The 17,126-nt window shown below is 29.6% G+C and overlaps 1 protein-coding gene and 1 long non-coding RNA gene across 2 annotated transcripts in view; one reads left to right on the forward strand and one right to left on the reverse strand.

Annotated features, from left to right (window-relative positions):
• Positions 1 to 4: 4 nt before the first annotated feature.
• Positions 5 to 13,000, forward strand: LOC139499990 (uncharacterized). The gene is made up of 4 exons (XM_071288670.1): positions 5 to 110; positions 4,400 to 5,011; positions 5,431 to 5,550; positions 9,494 to 13,000. The coding sequence occupies exons 2-4, from the start codon at positions 4,520 to 4,522 to the stop codon at positions 10,058 to 10,060; spliced, it is 1,179 nt and encodes a 392-aa protein (XP_071144771.1). The 5' UTR covers positions 5 to 110; positions 4,400 to 4,519; the 3' UTR covers positions 10,061 to 13,000.
• A 583-nt stretch (positions 13,001 to 13,583) lies between these two features.
• LOC139499992 (uncharacterized) overlaps positions 13,584 to 17,126 on the reverse strand; it is a 117,844-nt gene continuing 114,301 nt past the window's right edge. The window contains exon 2 of the long non-coding RNA XR_011658283.1: positions 13,584 to 13,670. This is a non-coding gene — a long non-coding RNA (uncharacterized lncRNA). The remainder of the gene's footprint in view (positions 13,671 to 17,126) is intronic.

Genomic DNA, 17,126 nt, shown 5'->3' on the forward strand with positions numbered 1-17,126 from the left:
TATCAGTTATCTCCCTTGTTAGGTCAGATGTCATCTGTCATCGGCGATATACTGATCTGTGACCAGAGCGGACATCGGTTAAAGACTTTTAGCAAAGAAGAAGATCAATAGTAAGTTTATTCAACTCTTATTCTGAGGACGGGATCAAGCCATTCTATACATGACATAACAGCAAGCATGATCCATCCTCTGTATCATATGAACATATATAGGTGTTTGCAGTGACCACCCTTCACTTCTCCAACATATAGTATAGTCCAAATAATTATGTTCTTGAAAGGCTATTTTATTTTTTGCTTTGACAACATACAGCGACGTTACAAATGTAGGTGTCAAAGAAAAAAATATTTTAGCCTTTCAAGACATCATAAATATTTGGACTAGTGAGTAACTAGTGTGTATGTTCCAGCCGGTATGAGTATTTGGACCGTAGCTTTCAGGTCGATCAGGCCCCACGTCGATCCGGCTCAAGTCGATCCGTCCCACGTCGATCCGGCCCATATGTGAAGTTGATCCAGCCCCAATAAAAAATATATTTATAAGGAATAAAAATTAAGATATATATATATTAATTGTAATTCTTAAATATTCAAGATTATTGGGTATAATTATAATATTCAGTATATATACTACATTGGAGCTGAGACTATTATAACACATAGTAGTCTCAAATTGGAAATTCATTCTCTATTACTCCAAAATCACAAAAAGTACAATTTCTTTCATTTCTATTAGTACCAACATAATGCCCAGTTTCAATACAAAGATTATGTGAAGACAAATGAATCCTTGTTATCCATTTACATAACTTTGATTACTCAGGATTTGATTGAATAAAGTGATTACGAGTGTCATTACCTTAGTTCACAATCATCAGACAATTGTTGAATAAACAAACCAATTATAGACTAATGATTTGATTAAACATGTCATTATGATGAGTTAAATTCTATAGGTTCTATTGGACTGTAAATAATTATTTAGCTAGCCTATTCTGTGTGTGAACTAAATAAAATAAAATAAAAATCGCAATGACATTCAAAGTTAAAGTTATCATGGAAAATAACTTCATATTTTAAAATATGTTGAAGATGTTATACAAACAGACACAATTTAATAACACTCATTTTCGTATCGATTTAAAAATAGTTCTTTAACTGGTACTCCAATACTTCACTTACCTTTTGTCATCCATCATCGGACACTTTTTGCAAATTCCATTTATACTGTTAAAATTTGTCACAAATTCCTCCAAAATCAATATAGTATATTTATATTTTATTATGGGGCGGGATCGACTTGGGGCCGGATCGGTTTGGGGCCGGAACGACCGGATACTGGACCGTACACGTACGGTCTGATTAATATTAAGAAGTTGTTCAAGCTTATTAGATACAAATGCATATAACAGATCAACAAAACTCTCAAATTAATATAATTATTTTAACTATTTAAAAAAATCAGGTTAATAAAATATGTTAATCTCTTGTATTATATTTAGCAATTGTCGATAATACATTAATTGAATTACATGTATGATCAGTGAAATTGAAGATATCGGAAGTAAACATAATGAGGGAGGACAATTGTTTTAAAATATTTAGCAACTTTACAAAAAATGCAAATGCAAAGGAACATGCATGAACTGTAAACATGTAAATGTAAAAAAATATTAATTTTCTTGTGGTAGCAACTGTTACCTTGGGCGAGAGTACCAAAATAGGATTCAGATATACAATTAAATTCAACTATTTAATTTCAAGTGTTCGCTTGTTCATTTTACATGTTTTATCCATCTAATTGTAATAGTAACGATTTGTAAAACTAAAACTAAAGAGGGTGGTAAAGGGTTATTTTCGTGCAACGGGATCGCCGTTTTTTAATTCACGTTCAACATGTTTTTACTTTTTTATTTGACGTTCAGTCGTGCAAGAGGGGTGCCGTTCAACGTGTTCTGCTTATTTAATTTATCGTGCATCGTGATTTTCAAAGTCTTATTTTGCGTGCTCGGTATTTTCAAATAAAATTCAAACACTTGGCAGGGATCGTCAAGAAATACTTTTTTAAAAGCTGTAAACCAATTAAATCATAAATGTGTATACTAAATCGGGAATATCAAGTAAAACAAAGAGTTAATATATACAAAAAGACAGTGATTCAGTCATAAAAGGTTCACATAAAAGTATTTATTTTTCGTGCAACGTTCATTACAGAAATTATTTCACGTTCAACGTGAAATTGTGTCTTATTTCACGTTTTTTCCGTGCAAGCACCCCCCCTTTACCACCCTCACTAAAGATTGTGATAAATGTTTATTTAAATTTAATCAATTTGATCCAATAACATGTATGGTCAGCTCCTACTGGACCATATGCATATACTCATACTGTCCGACCGTACGAGTATACCTATACGGTCCAGACCGTAGGCGTACAGTCACAATACTCATATGGTCTGGAACATGTATACAGGAGGGTCGTAATAGGGGTACTTTCATGACGAATAACTGTAAAAATTCTTGCCAAATGACGTTAACAGTAGTTTTTTTAATTATGACAATAAAATGTACTCTTTTTTTTTTAGTCAACAGAATGTCCGAACCGCTGTCCTAAGTATTAGCGTAAAGGAAAATAGCAAATGAAAAAAAAAATTGTATCAAACAACTTTAACTTAAAAACCGATTAATTATTAAAAAAAAATATCAGTTTTAGATTAAAGGGTAATAAATAATTTTGATATTATAAAAGTTCTCGTACATCTTTCATATAAATACTGAGTACTTCAACTGTTTTATTTTATTACTGCAATTAACAAACGTTTAAATATCATGAATATGAGGAAAAGAAAAAAATATAATTTAAATTATTTTACCGATGCAAAAAATCCAGTTTCATCCTAAATATAAAAGAAGAAGATGTGGTATGATTGCCAATGAGACAACTGTCTACAAGAAACCGGAAATAAAATCACTAATAAAATATGTTATTTTAAAAAATGGAAACTTGATAGAAATTTGTGTTAAAATCATTTTGTTAAAATTTGAAAGTTTTGTCTACCGTTTTTACCAGTTCGACTAGTGAAGTGTATACATTTTCAAATGAATATTATAATTATTCTATAAAATCTCCCCCCTTTTTAATAGGATACAATCACTTCTTTTTAAATCTTTTTGATATTTTGTAATACATGTACCACAAAAAAATGAAAAAAGTATGAGTTAATTCTCGTACGTTTGTACTGCTAAAATTACTAAATAAGCTTACTAAATTTGAAGATCTATCAATTGAATGTATATTTATACATGTAAGATAAGAAAAATAATTAGGAATCGTCTTTCTATCAAGAATAAATCACCAAATATGCAAAAATTCCAGAGTTTACTTATTGCCTAAAATTATGTTCGGCAATAGGATGAATAATCATCATCAAATTTCAGGAAATAAGCTTAATGCCTGAAAATTTCAGGCAATAACTTAATGCCTAGGCGTTATATTGCCTAGGATTTAAGCTTAATGCCTAATTTCACTTATTGCCACTAACATATATAATTGATTTTATTAGATACGCTCAACATGAAATATACGGAGATGCTTGTTGAATTGAACAGACAACAGTGAAACAATGTATGATACAGAGATAGAAGCTCTGGCAAATACATTTGACATGGACCCTGAAACTCTCCTTATTCAATAACAGGACTTTATAGCTCTTGTGTCATCAGCAGAACTTGTAGTTCGTTCCTTACCTAGTCTGCTAGAGTTATTTCATTCACCTTGTCATTAGGATAAAAACCTATTATCTTTGTACCATCTTGTTGCAAAACTATTCAGTGTTGCAATAATACAACCACTCAGTACAGCAGAGGTGGAGAAAATATTCTCTCAGGTCAAATTGATAAAGACAAGTCTCAGGGCAAACTTGAAAACACAGACATTAACAAAAATATTAACTGTAAAATTAAACTGTGATGAAACTAAATTTGAAAAAAAATCTTGATCAATGTGTGACAACCTTAGCTTCTTCAAAAAGAAAAACAGAAGATTTGTCATTGTTGTTTAATATTTATTTGCATTTGAACTCTTCTTTGAAAAAATCTGTAGTTCTGAAAGAGAAATGAATATATAGTAATGTCTATTATTGCTATCAGTTTGATTTTAACTTATATGTTCTAAATAAATTATTTTTAAACTTGTATATATAATAGCTATTTAACTTAGCTACATGCTTGCTAAAAATATGTCTTTATGTGGTAATATTAAGTATTTGATTTTTTTCAGTGAGAACGCGCTAAAGTGCCCTTTTTAAAAACGTGCCCCTCTATTTTCAAATCCTAGCTGGAACACTGTATATATATATATACTGATAGTCACTACATGCATTTATTTTTTTACATTTTCAGATAAAAAAATCAGAAAATGGCTTGAGGAAGATAAACAGTTTGCATTGGCTTAAATTTTGTTTGTAACATCAAGATGAGGAGAACAGACGATGATGATTTTCAACAATATCTAAAACACAGATGACCGAGGACGAAGAAAAAGATTTCCCTATGAAATCTAGTTTAAAACAAAAACTTCAATCTTTTGGAAGAAATTGTAAAATACAAGATAAAATGAAGACAAAAAACTTCTATATTCTTGTCCTTTTTCTTGGAGCTTCAACATTGTCACTTTGGTTGCTTAGCAACCCATCACCACATCTTCACACTATTGTTACGCAAACACATATTCAAATCAATAACATCAAAAACATTCCAGAAAATATAAGGACCTCCCATAATGAAGAGTACAAAATTGATCCTAATGTGCTAGAAGAATTAGGTTTTCATGAAACTCATTCCATTTCGTATAATAATTTACACAAAGATATTGAAAATTTGCCAATCGGAACTGCAATCAAGCCTGGGCGTTATGATGAAAGCATGCGCTTAATTAAATCTTGCCATAAACATTTACCATCAAAGATGATCTTGATTTATGACCTTGGAATAAATTACCACCAACGTCTATTGGTAAGTCTGTTCTGCATAGGAGTTGTCTCCCTTTTCAATAAGCTTTTAAAATTGGACTATTAAAATCAGGATCATATTCTAAATTAGGACTGTTTTAGATATAAATGCATGGGTGGTGGAGAAATTATTTTAAGACCCTAAACTCCCATCAATAAAAATTTTTAATTTTCTTTTAATTCTTTATGCTAAATTCTTTAGAAACTACAATCTTCACAATCTATTCATATGAATGCATCCCCTTCCCCATGCATTTTAATCTAGAACAGCGGAACCAATGCACTACAGAAATGTTCTTTGTTTACTCTTTGTATTTTGTACTGAAATTAAGGACCATAACCATTGATTCCACATTATTTTCCGGTGAAAACTTACTGCAATAATTCAAGGGCCATAACCAATGATTCAACATTATATTTCAGGTGAAAACGTACTGCAATGAGACAATTAAGAAATGCATATTAAAGAAGTTTGAATATGAACAATATCCCTCACATGTAAAAGACTTAGAAATAAAGAGTTATAGACCAATAATTATACAGGTGAGACTTTTAAATATAGAAATGACATAAGAGAGGGGCCTGATTTGGGGGGGAGGGGGTCTCATCACGATTCACAAGGTTTTTTTTGTTGTCATTCACGATTCACAGAAAACAAATTTCCACAATCCCGGTTTTATGAAAATATATAAAAAAAAATCTAGAAAAACAGATCATGATAGCGAAAATGCCCCAATCATGAAGAACAAAAAATAACCCATCAGGCCCATAATAAGAAGATGTGGTATCAGTGTTGGCAAAAACCTGGGTTTTATGAGTATTGCCCAACCCGGTGGGAAATACTGGGAAAACCCGGGTTTTACTGGGTTTTACTGGGTAATACTGGGCAATACTGGGTAATATTAGATACTGGCCTGAATTTTAAAGAGGATTCAGTAATCAAACACAAATGCAATACATTTAAGATATATATAAACCTATTTTTATTTATAAATAATTAGTTTACTTGTTTGAGAGTCTTATGATACATACATGTACAAAAGTACAAGTGTATACATCTGAGAAAGAATTATTCTTACAACTCTGATAAAAAATATTTTTTCAACTATATATAACTAGTTTAAAGAATTTAAGGATTACATGTACATGTAAAAAAAATTACTTTGAAATTTATATATATGTACAAATGTACAAAACTAATTTATAGGTAATTATTCAGATGGTGTCTTCAACCTATGCCAACATTTAATAAAAATATATTCAACCTATGCCTACAAACAAAATACAATGGGTGTTGTTATAACAATTATTAATTAATAAAAGGTAAAATACAGTCAGTATATTTAAGCATTAATTTTACTCTTTAAAAATTCACAAACAAAAATAAAGTATTTGCAAAATTGTGTTGTAGTAAAAAATGAAATTATAAACAAATTCTAAAAAGACAAAAATTGTAAAATAGAACCCTTGATACTAGCAAAATTGAGTTGAAATAAATATTAAATTATTATAAAAATGAAATAAGACTAAATTTCGAAAATTAATCACATAACAATACTTGAGAAAAAAGTGACTATTGTACAATTTTTTTTTTTAATTTTTTTTCATTGTTTTGTTGTATTAAATATGAAACATACGTTAACAAGCAACATAATATACAAATATAAGATACTTCAACAGAAACTTTTTTTTAAATCAAATTAATTTTGCAATATAAAATTTAAAATAAATATTAAGAAAAATGATTTTTTGGTTCATTTATAGGCAGCAACTTTCCAGTTGGACATTGCACTATTTATTTACTTTGTTTTACGGATAGTTTAGAAAATTCAAGTACTCTGTGTTTGTTTTTATTCATTACATATTGAGTTGTGAGCTTCTGTCCAAGTTTGGTACAAATCCAGGATAGTGTAAGAAAGTTATTAAAATTTTAAAAACTTTGACAATAGTGTGAATGTATTGTATCCTGGCAGAAAAACTAAGTCCTTTTATAAGTAAAATACTGAAAAAAATGATTTTTTTCTTTTACAAAATTTACTTCTGGATACTATCTTATGCTGTCCAAGTTTGGTACAAATCCAGGATAGTTGAAGAAAGTTGTTCAATTTTTTGAAAACTTTAACCACAGAGCGAATGGCAGAAAAACTTAGTCCTTTTATAAGCAAAATACGGAAAAAATGGATTTTTTGTTTTACAAAATTTCCTTCTGGATACTATCTTATGATCATAAACAAGCTTCTATCCAAGTTTGGTAGAAATCCAGAATAGTTTAAGAAAGTTATTATTAAAATTTCAAAAACTTTAACCACAGAGTGAATATTTGTGGACGCCGCCACCGCCGACGCCGACGGAATGTAGGATCGCTATGTCTTGTTTTTTTTACTAAAGGATAACAACATGACACCAGTTGCTTGTGCAGATGCAGCATCAATTCATGACTTATAGTATGACTTTTGAGGCAATCATATTAGTGAAATTTGTCTTATTCTCTGAATGTGTTGGAATTAATAGTGAACATTTAAAATAGATATTTTACATGAGTCAGTATCTATGAAATTCATGAGTTTCAATAGTGGTGTAGGCCTATGCCATTGTATTTGAAGGAATCTATTTTACATAAAAATGAATATTTTTATCATATATTTCTATATTATTCATGAAAATGACACTCATAGATATTCAATAGCCTATGACTTGATGATTGTTCCTTAAATAAAAATTCATAAAATCCCTTTCCCCCCCATGATTTCATTTTACTGATTTTAAACTTATTCCTTTATGAAATAGAGACCCTCAACACACACAATTACCTACATTTTCACTTTCAATTTCTTGTAAAAGAAATTGTATATTGAGTAAAAAATCAACGCTAGGTTTAAACTGGTTGTAGATTGATTAGCCCCTAATTAATTTATGTTTTTATAACACTTAATCTGTAACAAATTATTCAACCTATGCCAACATTTTTTCACACAATTTTATACCTAAATTCAAAATGTTGGCATAGGTTGAATGAACCATTCAGATTAAAACACATGTAGATATGTTTATATAACAATAATCAGTCTTTTCATTTCTATAAGAGTTAATGACAAGACCCTGTAGGGTGTTTATTTAGCAATCATGATTGCATATATAGCAATTTAATTTACAATTCACATAAACACTGCAATAAGGTGTTAAGATTATTGAAACAATGCTTGGAAATTAACAAGAAATCCTAAAATGTGCAAATCTTGTATTTTGCCTACATAGAATTTATGTGGAGAAGAGAATGAAATTGTAATTCTTTAATATTGAATTTTTAATCTTTTAGAAATGACTCTCAATGGTTATCTGTATAAAATGTATATATTTAGCTATAATACTATGAAACTACAACAAGTCTTTACTATTTTGTGTTGAAATAAGCTTAAAAAATCATATTGCCCAATATTGCCCGTTTCAGGGAGTATTGCCCAGCCAGGGGAAACCTGGGCCCAGTAAAACCCGGGCGGGTAATACTTTGCCAACCCTGTGTGGTATAAGTGCAAATAAGACAACTATCCATCTAAGTCATGATTTCTAAAAGTAAACCATTTAGTCAAAGTACTTTCTTCAACACAGAGCCTTGGCTCACACAAAACAGCAAGCTATAAAGGGTCTAAAAATGACAAGTGTAAAACCATTGAAACAGGGAAAACCAACGATCTAATCTATATAAAAAAAGAACGAGAAACACTTATGAGCCACATCAACAAATGACAATAATTGAACATTAGATACCTGATTTAGGACAAGTACAAACAAATGCAGCAGGTTTTAATGTTTTAATAGGTAAAAGTTTATCTTCTTATAGAGAATTAATTTCTGAATAATGAACATAGTGTTAACTACCAGGTGTCTTTTGAACTTTAAATTTACATTTACTTTTTGTGTCATTATGTTGCCATCTTATTGATGTACATGTATTGATTAATTATCATTTGTGGAATAACTGTTTGGGATTTCGTTGATATACATTTGTAGGTGGACCGCACATTTAAATTTTCTATGGGCTTGTCTAGAGACATAAACAAAACCTTGAAATCAAATATCCATGAAACTTTTTATTCAGTTCATGAAAATTTGTACCCACATACAGTAGCTTTGTTTAAAATATGATTTAAAGAAATCCAATGTACTGTAGATTAATTCTAATTTGTTGGATACCAATTTTCATAGTTTTCGTGGTTAAAGGTGAACTAACAGTTTAAATGTTTTAGGAAGTACAAATTTTCTATTAAGATGTATGCAGACTTTGGCATAACCACGAAATCACATATGCATAAAACAGCTAAATTTCTGCAATCCACGAAAATAGGTACCCACGAAAATAAATTATGTTCTCAGTCTGAGAGATTTTGATTTTAAAGTGTGATCAGTGCACTGTGAATGGATGCTAATACATGTAATAATATAAGTATCTTACTTTGAAATGATAACATACTATTCTGTTTTATTTTAGGAAATTTTAAGAGATTATGGAATGGTTTTATGGGCAGAACCACCAGAAGTGTTACTGACCGGTCAAATCAATCATTTAATAAAAAAGGCACAGACGTTAGGACTTGTAGCCTGGACAATTAAGGATCCTGTCTCATCCCTCACATATACAAAAATGTTAAAACATTTCAAGGTTAAAATAGAGGATTATTATTTCAAGGAGTCAGCAAAGACTAGTCAATTAATTGTGTTCGATACAGAAAAAATTCACAAGGAATTAATGTTGCCATGGGTAAAATGCGCCCTTGTTGAAGAATGTATAAGCCCCACAGGAGCACAAAACACTGCATGCAATTATGAACGAAAGCCGTTATTTAAATATTCAGGGTGTCATAAATATGATATGTCAGCATTTGATGTGATTTTAGGTAAAATATTTAAGCATTCACAAGAGTATGCTGTAGAAGAAAGGGTATTTGGTGTACCGAAGATAGTTGTGCCACAAAATACAGAAAATTATCAAATGTATGTTTCACATAATGTCACAACAGATTATATAGAAAGAACTAGACTTGTTCAAATTCCATAAACATGTAAAAGTAGAAGTTTTCAATTATGATTCAAATAATCAAAAAATGTATATACTTTAATAAGTACTTTGATGTAATTACATTTCAGTAAAGAAGTATAAGTGCATTTTTGTATACAGAGATTTCAAAACAGTTTTTAGAAAGTTGTTGGTCTAGCTACTGTGGATTCATTATTATTTGTGCGAGTTTATTTTTTGTGGATTCTGTAGGTATAGGTGAAACACAAATGTAAATGTTTAAAAAGTACAAAAAGTTTCAATTGGTTTATGTGCTGCAGACTTCTGCAAATCATGAAATCAAATATCCATGAAAATACAAATTTCCATGATCCACAAAAACTGGTACCTGCAAAAATGTATTAAAAACACCTTGAAAAAACAAGCAATATTAATTGAATGTTCGATAATTTTGAATTCTGCAAAAATTGATAAATATGTACTATATGATGAAAACTAACCCAACTATACATTATTAGTTAATTTATAATGAAATACAAACCCTTTTATTGGAATATTGAAGGAACAAATTATTAAGATATGTCTGATAGCTATTTTAAACATTAACTGATTAATTTCTTTCGCATATTTGTATTTTATTTAAGATTGTTGCTCAATATGAAACGAACAATTTACATTGTTTAGAAATAAGAATAGATATTAAAACTCCTTAATACCAATCATGAACCCTTGCAGGTTTGAAATTTTATATAATAATTATGATGACATTAGAATGATAGATAAAATACAGCATTCATAGAATAATGACAGAAAATACTGAACTCCAAGGGAAACTCAAAACAGAAAGTCTTTTATAAAATAGCGAAATCAAAAGCTCAAACACATCTACTGAATGGAAAACTACTGTGAAATGCACATTTATACCCCTAGGGGTTAAAGGCATATAATGAATGATCAGTCCATGCACAAGAAAGAGCAATAAGGGAAGATAGGATTTTACAGAAGCTAATTACTTCCCTTAGTACAATATTGATATATGTCAAATCTTGTTCAATTCAAATTTAAAAGTTTTTTTGTTTTTTTTAAACAAAATTTATTCAGATAAATTAACATACAATGAAATAATATTAAGGATTCAGAAACAAGCAATTTGCTTTTACAAATCTGTCTCCTTTCAATTTTGTTTTATTGGATCATCAATCTGAATAGACCAATTTTAGTTAGTTACTTTAGAAAATAATATCTTAACTTATATGGCTACATCTGGAAAACAAAATACAGTCTTAAAATTTTATTTGTTTTGGATTCCACATTCAACAATAGACATATCAAGGGAGTCTCCTACGGCTACAGCAAGCTAATATCCAAGCTGATTAGTATAAAAACAATAAAATTGCATTATTCTTTAAATGGTAATTGGAATAAAAAATGTTTTCTTGAGGTAGAATATGAAATTACATGTTATTTTAAAGAAAACAAATTTTTACTTGTACAAAATAATGTAAAAGTTTTGTAGTTGTATGAATGGGGGTATATGCATTTCATTAGATTAATTAATGAAAGTTGACCACAGGGGTATCATTTCATATTGGAAGATAATCACAGACATGCCCTTGTAATGGGTCCCTTTTTATACGACCCCAAAAAAATTTTAGGATCGTATAATGGTATGATGTCGTCGTCTGCGTTGTCGTCGTCCGAAGACACATTGGTTTCCGGATAATAACTTTAGTTTAAGTGTATAGATCTTCATGAAATTTTTTCAGAAGGTTCAATATCACAAAAGGAAGGTTGGGATTGATTTTGGGGATGATGGTCCCAACTGATTAGGAATTAGGGGCCCAAAACAAGCATTTTTCTAGTTTCAGGATAATAACTTGTGTAGAAGTATTTCAATTGCTCTGAAAATCATACTGCAATGTTTAAAACCACAAGTAGAAGGTTTGGATTCATTTTTAGGGGTTATGAGGCCAAAGTTCACAAAATAATGTTTAGGAATTAAGGGTCAAAAATGGGTCAAAACTCACATTTTTCTAGTTTCAAGACAATAATTTATGTGTAATTGTATAGATCTCTCTGAAATTGTACCACAATGTACCATATAACAAAGGGGAGGCTGGGATTAAGTTTTGGATTAATTACCCAAATTATGTTGGAATTAGGGGCCAAAAAAGGGCCAAAAAGAAGCATGTTTCTAGTTCCCAAACAATCATGACAATAACTTGTGTTAAAGTGTATGGATCTCTCTGAAATTGTACTACAAGGTTCCAGCCTGCAATGGAAAGCATGGCATTGAGTTTAAGGGTTATTTCTCCAAGGGGGTTTCAAAAAGTTTTTTGTTTACCATTTTATGAAGGGCTTCCTTTTTTTTCAAAATTTTTCAAATTTCAAATTTTGAAATGTTTCAAGAAGAAATCTTCAATTACACAGTATTGTGCAATAGATTTGTTAGATCTTTGATTACATTAATTTTGTGACAAAAACCTATATTATGTCAAAAATTTGATCACAATCCAAATTCAGACAGAATCAAGCTTGAATATTGTGACCAAATTTGCCCCAACTGTTCAGGGTTCAACCGCTCGGGTCATAAAAAGCTGCGCCCTGCGGAGCACCTGGTTTGTACATAAAATATATAAATGTGTTGTAATTTCACCATGGTAAAATATAAATGGGTCTGACTGTCATCGTCATTAATTTTCATTTTTTTTATTAGATTTTTGTATTTATGTGCAGTCTGATCGATTTGAAACAAATAAAGAAGCTCAAATTTGTAAATGTGATGACCTGAGAAATATTTGAATGGGTTATGATTTTTGCGATGAAAGACCATAAGTATATGGGTATTAATAAACACAAGACTTTCATATAATAATTGGGGGTGTTTTTGAAATCCCAGCTGAACAACTACTGTATTTGACCGTGTATAGTACGCATTTATGTACAGTCCGCACCCCCTTTCCATCCCCTTAAAATGTATTTTTTTTTAAAAATGTTTTATTTATTTCATGAAAAATAATGAAATAGTAGAGCTTTTCATCAGGTAATTAATATTAAATAATTTTATAAAAGTAGTTATTAATAAAAAGATCCCTGTTAAAATCAACATTTGTCTAAGTATCTCCAAGCTAATATATTATATAACAAAAATAATTTGAATATTATGGAACAAAAGAAAAAAGAGATCAAACATTTCTCTAAATTAATAAGCTGTAATCAAAATGTTAAAACTATTTAATCTTATATAATCTTTTCATCGATCATGTTGTTTTTTTGCCTGGGATTATAAAATTTAACACCTGTCAAAACTTGACATCATTATTTAATTGCTACACACCCATACTTAATCCTTAATTACCCCTCTTGATTACCTTTGCAGGATGTCACACCTTTACTTTGAATAATATAATTTTGAAGAGAAAAGTTATGAAATAATTTATGTTTAACACTCTTACGCTACAATTCTTGCCAGAACTTTATAAAACTTATGCTACAGGTTAATATCAGCAATACATGTATCTTGTACATATTCTATAATGGTGGGCGATCAACTTTTTAAAAATAGTTATGCCCCTTGGAAATATTATATTTATGGAAAATTACCTCAATATCACTTTCGTTTGTCGAATTCTTGTTGGTTTTTATGCCCCACCTACGATAGTAGAGGGGTATATGTTTTCTGGTCTGTGGCTCCGTTCGTCTGTGCGTCCGTCCGTTCAGGTTAAAGTTTTTTGTCAAGGTAGTTTTTGATGAAGCCTAAAGTCTAATAAACTTGAAACTTAGTACACTTGTTGCTTATGATATGATCTTTCTAATTTTAAAGCCAAATTAGACTTTTGACCCAAATTTCACGGTCCACTGAACATAGGAAATGAAAGTGGGAGTTTCAGGTTAAAGTTTTTGGTCAAGGTAGTTTTTGATGAAGCTGAAGTCCAATCAACTTGAAACTTAGTACACTTGTTGCTTATGATATGATCTTTTTAATTTAAAAGCCAAATTAGTCTTTTGACCCCATTTTCACGGTTCACTGAATATAATAAATGAAAGTTGGAGTTTCAGGTTAAAGTTTTTGGTCACGGTAGTTTTTGATGAAGTTGAAGTCCAATCAACTTCAGAGATGGGTCCGATTACTTTCAATGTAATTGATTAAATTACAATTACTTTGTCATTTGTACGATTAAATTAAATTAATGATTACATCATTTCTGAAAGTATCTGATTAAATTAATGATTACATTGGCAAAGTAATCATGATTACATCTGATTACAATGAATTTAAAAACAAAACATTTTGAATAATGTGAATGAATAAACGTTCAATAACACTATAGCATTTTTGAGAAAGTATTTTAATTGGTTCAATTATAAAATGATAACTTTAAATTAAACTTCATTTATTTAAATAAACACCAAATTTCACTACATATATATACATTACATTTTATCACCAATGATCTCTGAATTATTTTGAATTAAATTTAATAAAGATAAATCATAATCAAGAGTTTTTTGTTTGTCTTTTGACCTCTTTCATAATTTATATGTATTCCAAGTTGCAGTTTATGGAAGTTTAAGTATGGATGAAATAAAGTTACCAGTTAAAACTATATTAAATTTTAATAGAAGTGTTTAATCAAATTGTAAACAATATGTAAGTACTAAAAATCATTGCATTTTACATGTCCAGTCCAAATACAAAAGAAATTTAAACAACATATTTGTCCATCTTTTAATTTAGTTTGTGCTAATTAGATAAATGTTCATGTCTGATTTATCTTTTATCATATATATTTCCCTACAGCTATACTCAATTTGTAATTGCAATAAAAACAAACCTTAATTAGTCTCCTACCTGTCAATTCAAAGTTGATAAAAATCACAAAATTTAACAAAAGATTATAATTCAGGGTTAAAGAAAAGTATTACTTGAATATATAACAGTTATTATCAAATATTAATATGAAGATCATTATAAAACGATGAATATACATGTATGTAAAATATCTTTTACCAAGATAAAAGATATATAATTGTATTATATGTCTCTGTTTAGGCTAATGATGACTTTTCAATACTGTCACAGTTTATTTTTTACTGAAGTAGACATGCTTAAAGTAACCAAATAATTTTAGTATGTTTAAAATTTATCAAATATGAATAACAAAAAGGTTCATTTAATGACCAAAACACAATTTTAGATTTTTTTTCATTGTAATCAGAATGTAATCAAAAAGTAATCATGCTTACAGGGTATTTTGAAAAGTAATTGATTAAATTAGATTACATGTAATCAGATTTTTGGCTGATTAATGATTACACTGATTACTTGAAAAATTGTAATCAATTACAGCTGATTAATGATTACAATTACATTTACCCCAAGTCTGATCAACTTGAAACTTAGTACACATGAGTTCTGAGGGCTATTTTAATGGATTGCTCTCTATGTTTTTATACAGTAAGTACTATATCATTATGAATGTAACTGTAATATGTATGTGGACTTGCTACTAAGCTATTTAGTTATCCTTTATAATTTGATTTGAATACATTTCATAATTGAATATATATTATGGATAAGCATTTCTTTTATATAGTAATTTGTTTAAGTTTTATTGTTAAGAAAATAAAGTTAATTATTATATGTGTTTTTAATGTTTTCATACAGAACATGTCCGTAGCATGGTCTACATATAATTATAGGTGTCAAACCTTCAATTCACTGCCTCCAATTAAGACTTATGTTAAAGTGTAAAAGTAGCCCTACTTAGACAAAAATAGTGCTTTTGATGTCATTATTTACTTAAACTAACCAACAAATTTGCAAAAATGAAACTTTTGGTGAAAGAGAAATATATTAAGACCTTTTTGAGCCAAATTTTATGAGTTTGCATTAAAAATTGAGGATTAATGCGCTCCATAGTATACTAATTTAAGATTTCCAGAAAACCAGTTTTTTTTTAGTAGTACTGTTGTTCTAAAGGTCAGTTTTATCTTAGAAGACTTTAAAGGTAGGTTGAAAATTGGCAAGGAGTGATACATGTAAGATTCTGTTTATACCAGGTTTCTATGAGGTTAAACTTGAGGTAAAATATTTAGAAGCATGTGAAAATTGAAAAATTTGGTTGAGCAGATAGAGATTTTTAATTGGAGGTCTGACACCTATAACACAAAAAAAAAACGGTTAATCATGTGATAACAAAAAACCAACAAATTGAATGTGGTTATGTGGTAAAAAATGCTTTCAATGTGATAACAAATAACCAACAAATTGAATGTGGAAAAAAACACTAACAATGTGGAAATGAACAGCCCACAATGTGGTAATAATCAGCAACCTATATGGTTACAAATGATCAGCAATGTGTAAACAAACAACAAACAACGTTGTAAAAAAACAACCATCTACCATATAGCGGGTTATTTTGGTGGGGTGTTAATTTTTCTTTTTTTCGTGGAATGAACAAAAATGAACATGTATAGGTATTGATAAAAGTTTAGAATCGGGGGAAAAAAATAACCGCCAAAATATTTTGTATACCTTATTCAATGAAAATTGTGAAATTTTACATCTGCGAAAATAACCTGCTGTATCATGTATATGGTATGTGGTAACGAACAACAAACAATGTAGTAACAAACAACCAACAATGTCGTAAAACAGTCAGCAATGTAGTAACAAACAGCCAACAATGGGGTAAAACAGTCAATATTGTGGTAACAAACAGTCAGCAATGTAGTAACAAACAGCCAACAATAGGGTAAAACAGTCAGCAATGTAGTAACAAACAGCCAACAATTGGGTAAAACAGTCAATATTGTGGTAACAAACAGTCAACAATGTAGTAACAAACAGCCAACAATGTGGTAACAAACAGTCAACACTGTAGTAACAAACTGTCAGCAATGTTGTAAAAAAACCGTCAAAATTGTGGTAACAAAAAGTTAACATTGTAGTAACAAACAGCCAACAATGTGGTAACAAAGAGACAATTATGTGGTTACAAACAGTCAGCAATGTGGTAACAAACAGCCAACAATGTAGTAACACACAACCAACAATGTGGTAACAAGCAGTCAACAATGTAGTAACAAAAGTCAACAATGA

This window comes from Mytilus edulis, chromosome 13 (assembly GCF_963676685.1).
Source record: "Mytilus edulis chromosome 13, xbMytEdul2.2, whole genome shotgun sequence".
In the NCBI taxonomy this organism is placed as follows: Eukaryota; Metazoa; Mollusca; class Bivalvia; order Mytilida; family Mytilidae; genus Mytilus; species Mytilus edulis.

Bases quoted from the DNA above. Each gene is read 5' to 3' on its own strand.
- LOC139499990 (XM_071288670.1), top strand. From the start codon at position 4,520: ATGACCGAGGACGAAGAAAAAGATTTCCCTATGAAATCTAGTTTAAAA. The intron at 5,012-5,430 runs GTAAGTCTGTTC...ATTATATTTCAG, and splicing joins ATTACCACCAACGTCTATTG to GTGAAAACGTACTGCAATGA. The intron at 5,551-9,493 runs GTGAGACTTTTA...GTTTTATTTTAG, and splicing joins ATAGACCAATAATTATACAG to GAAATTTTAAGAGATTATGG.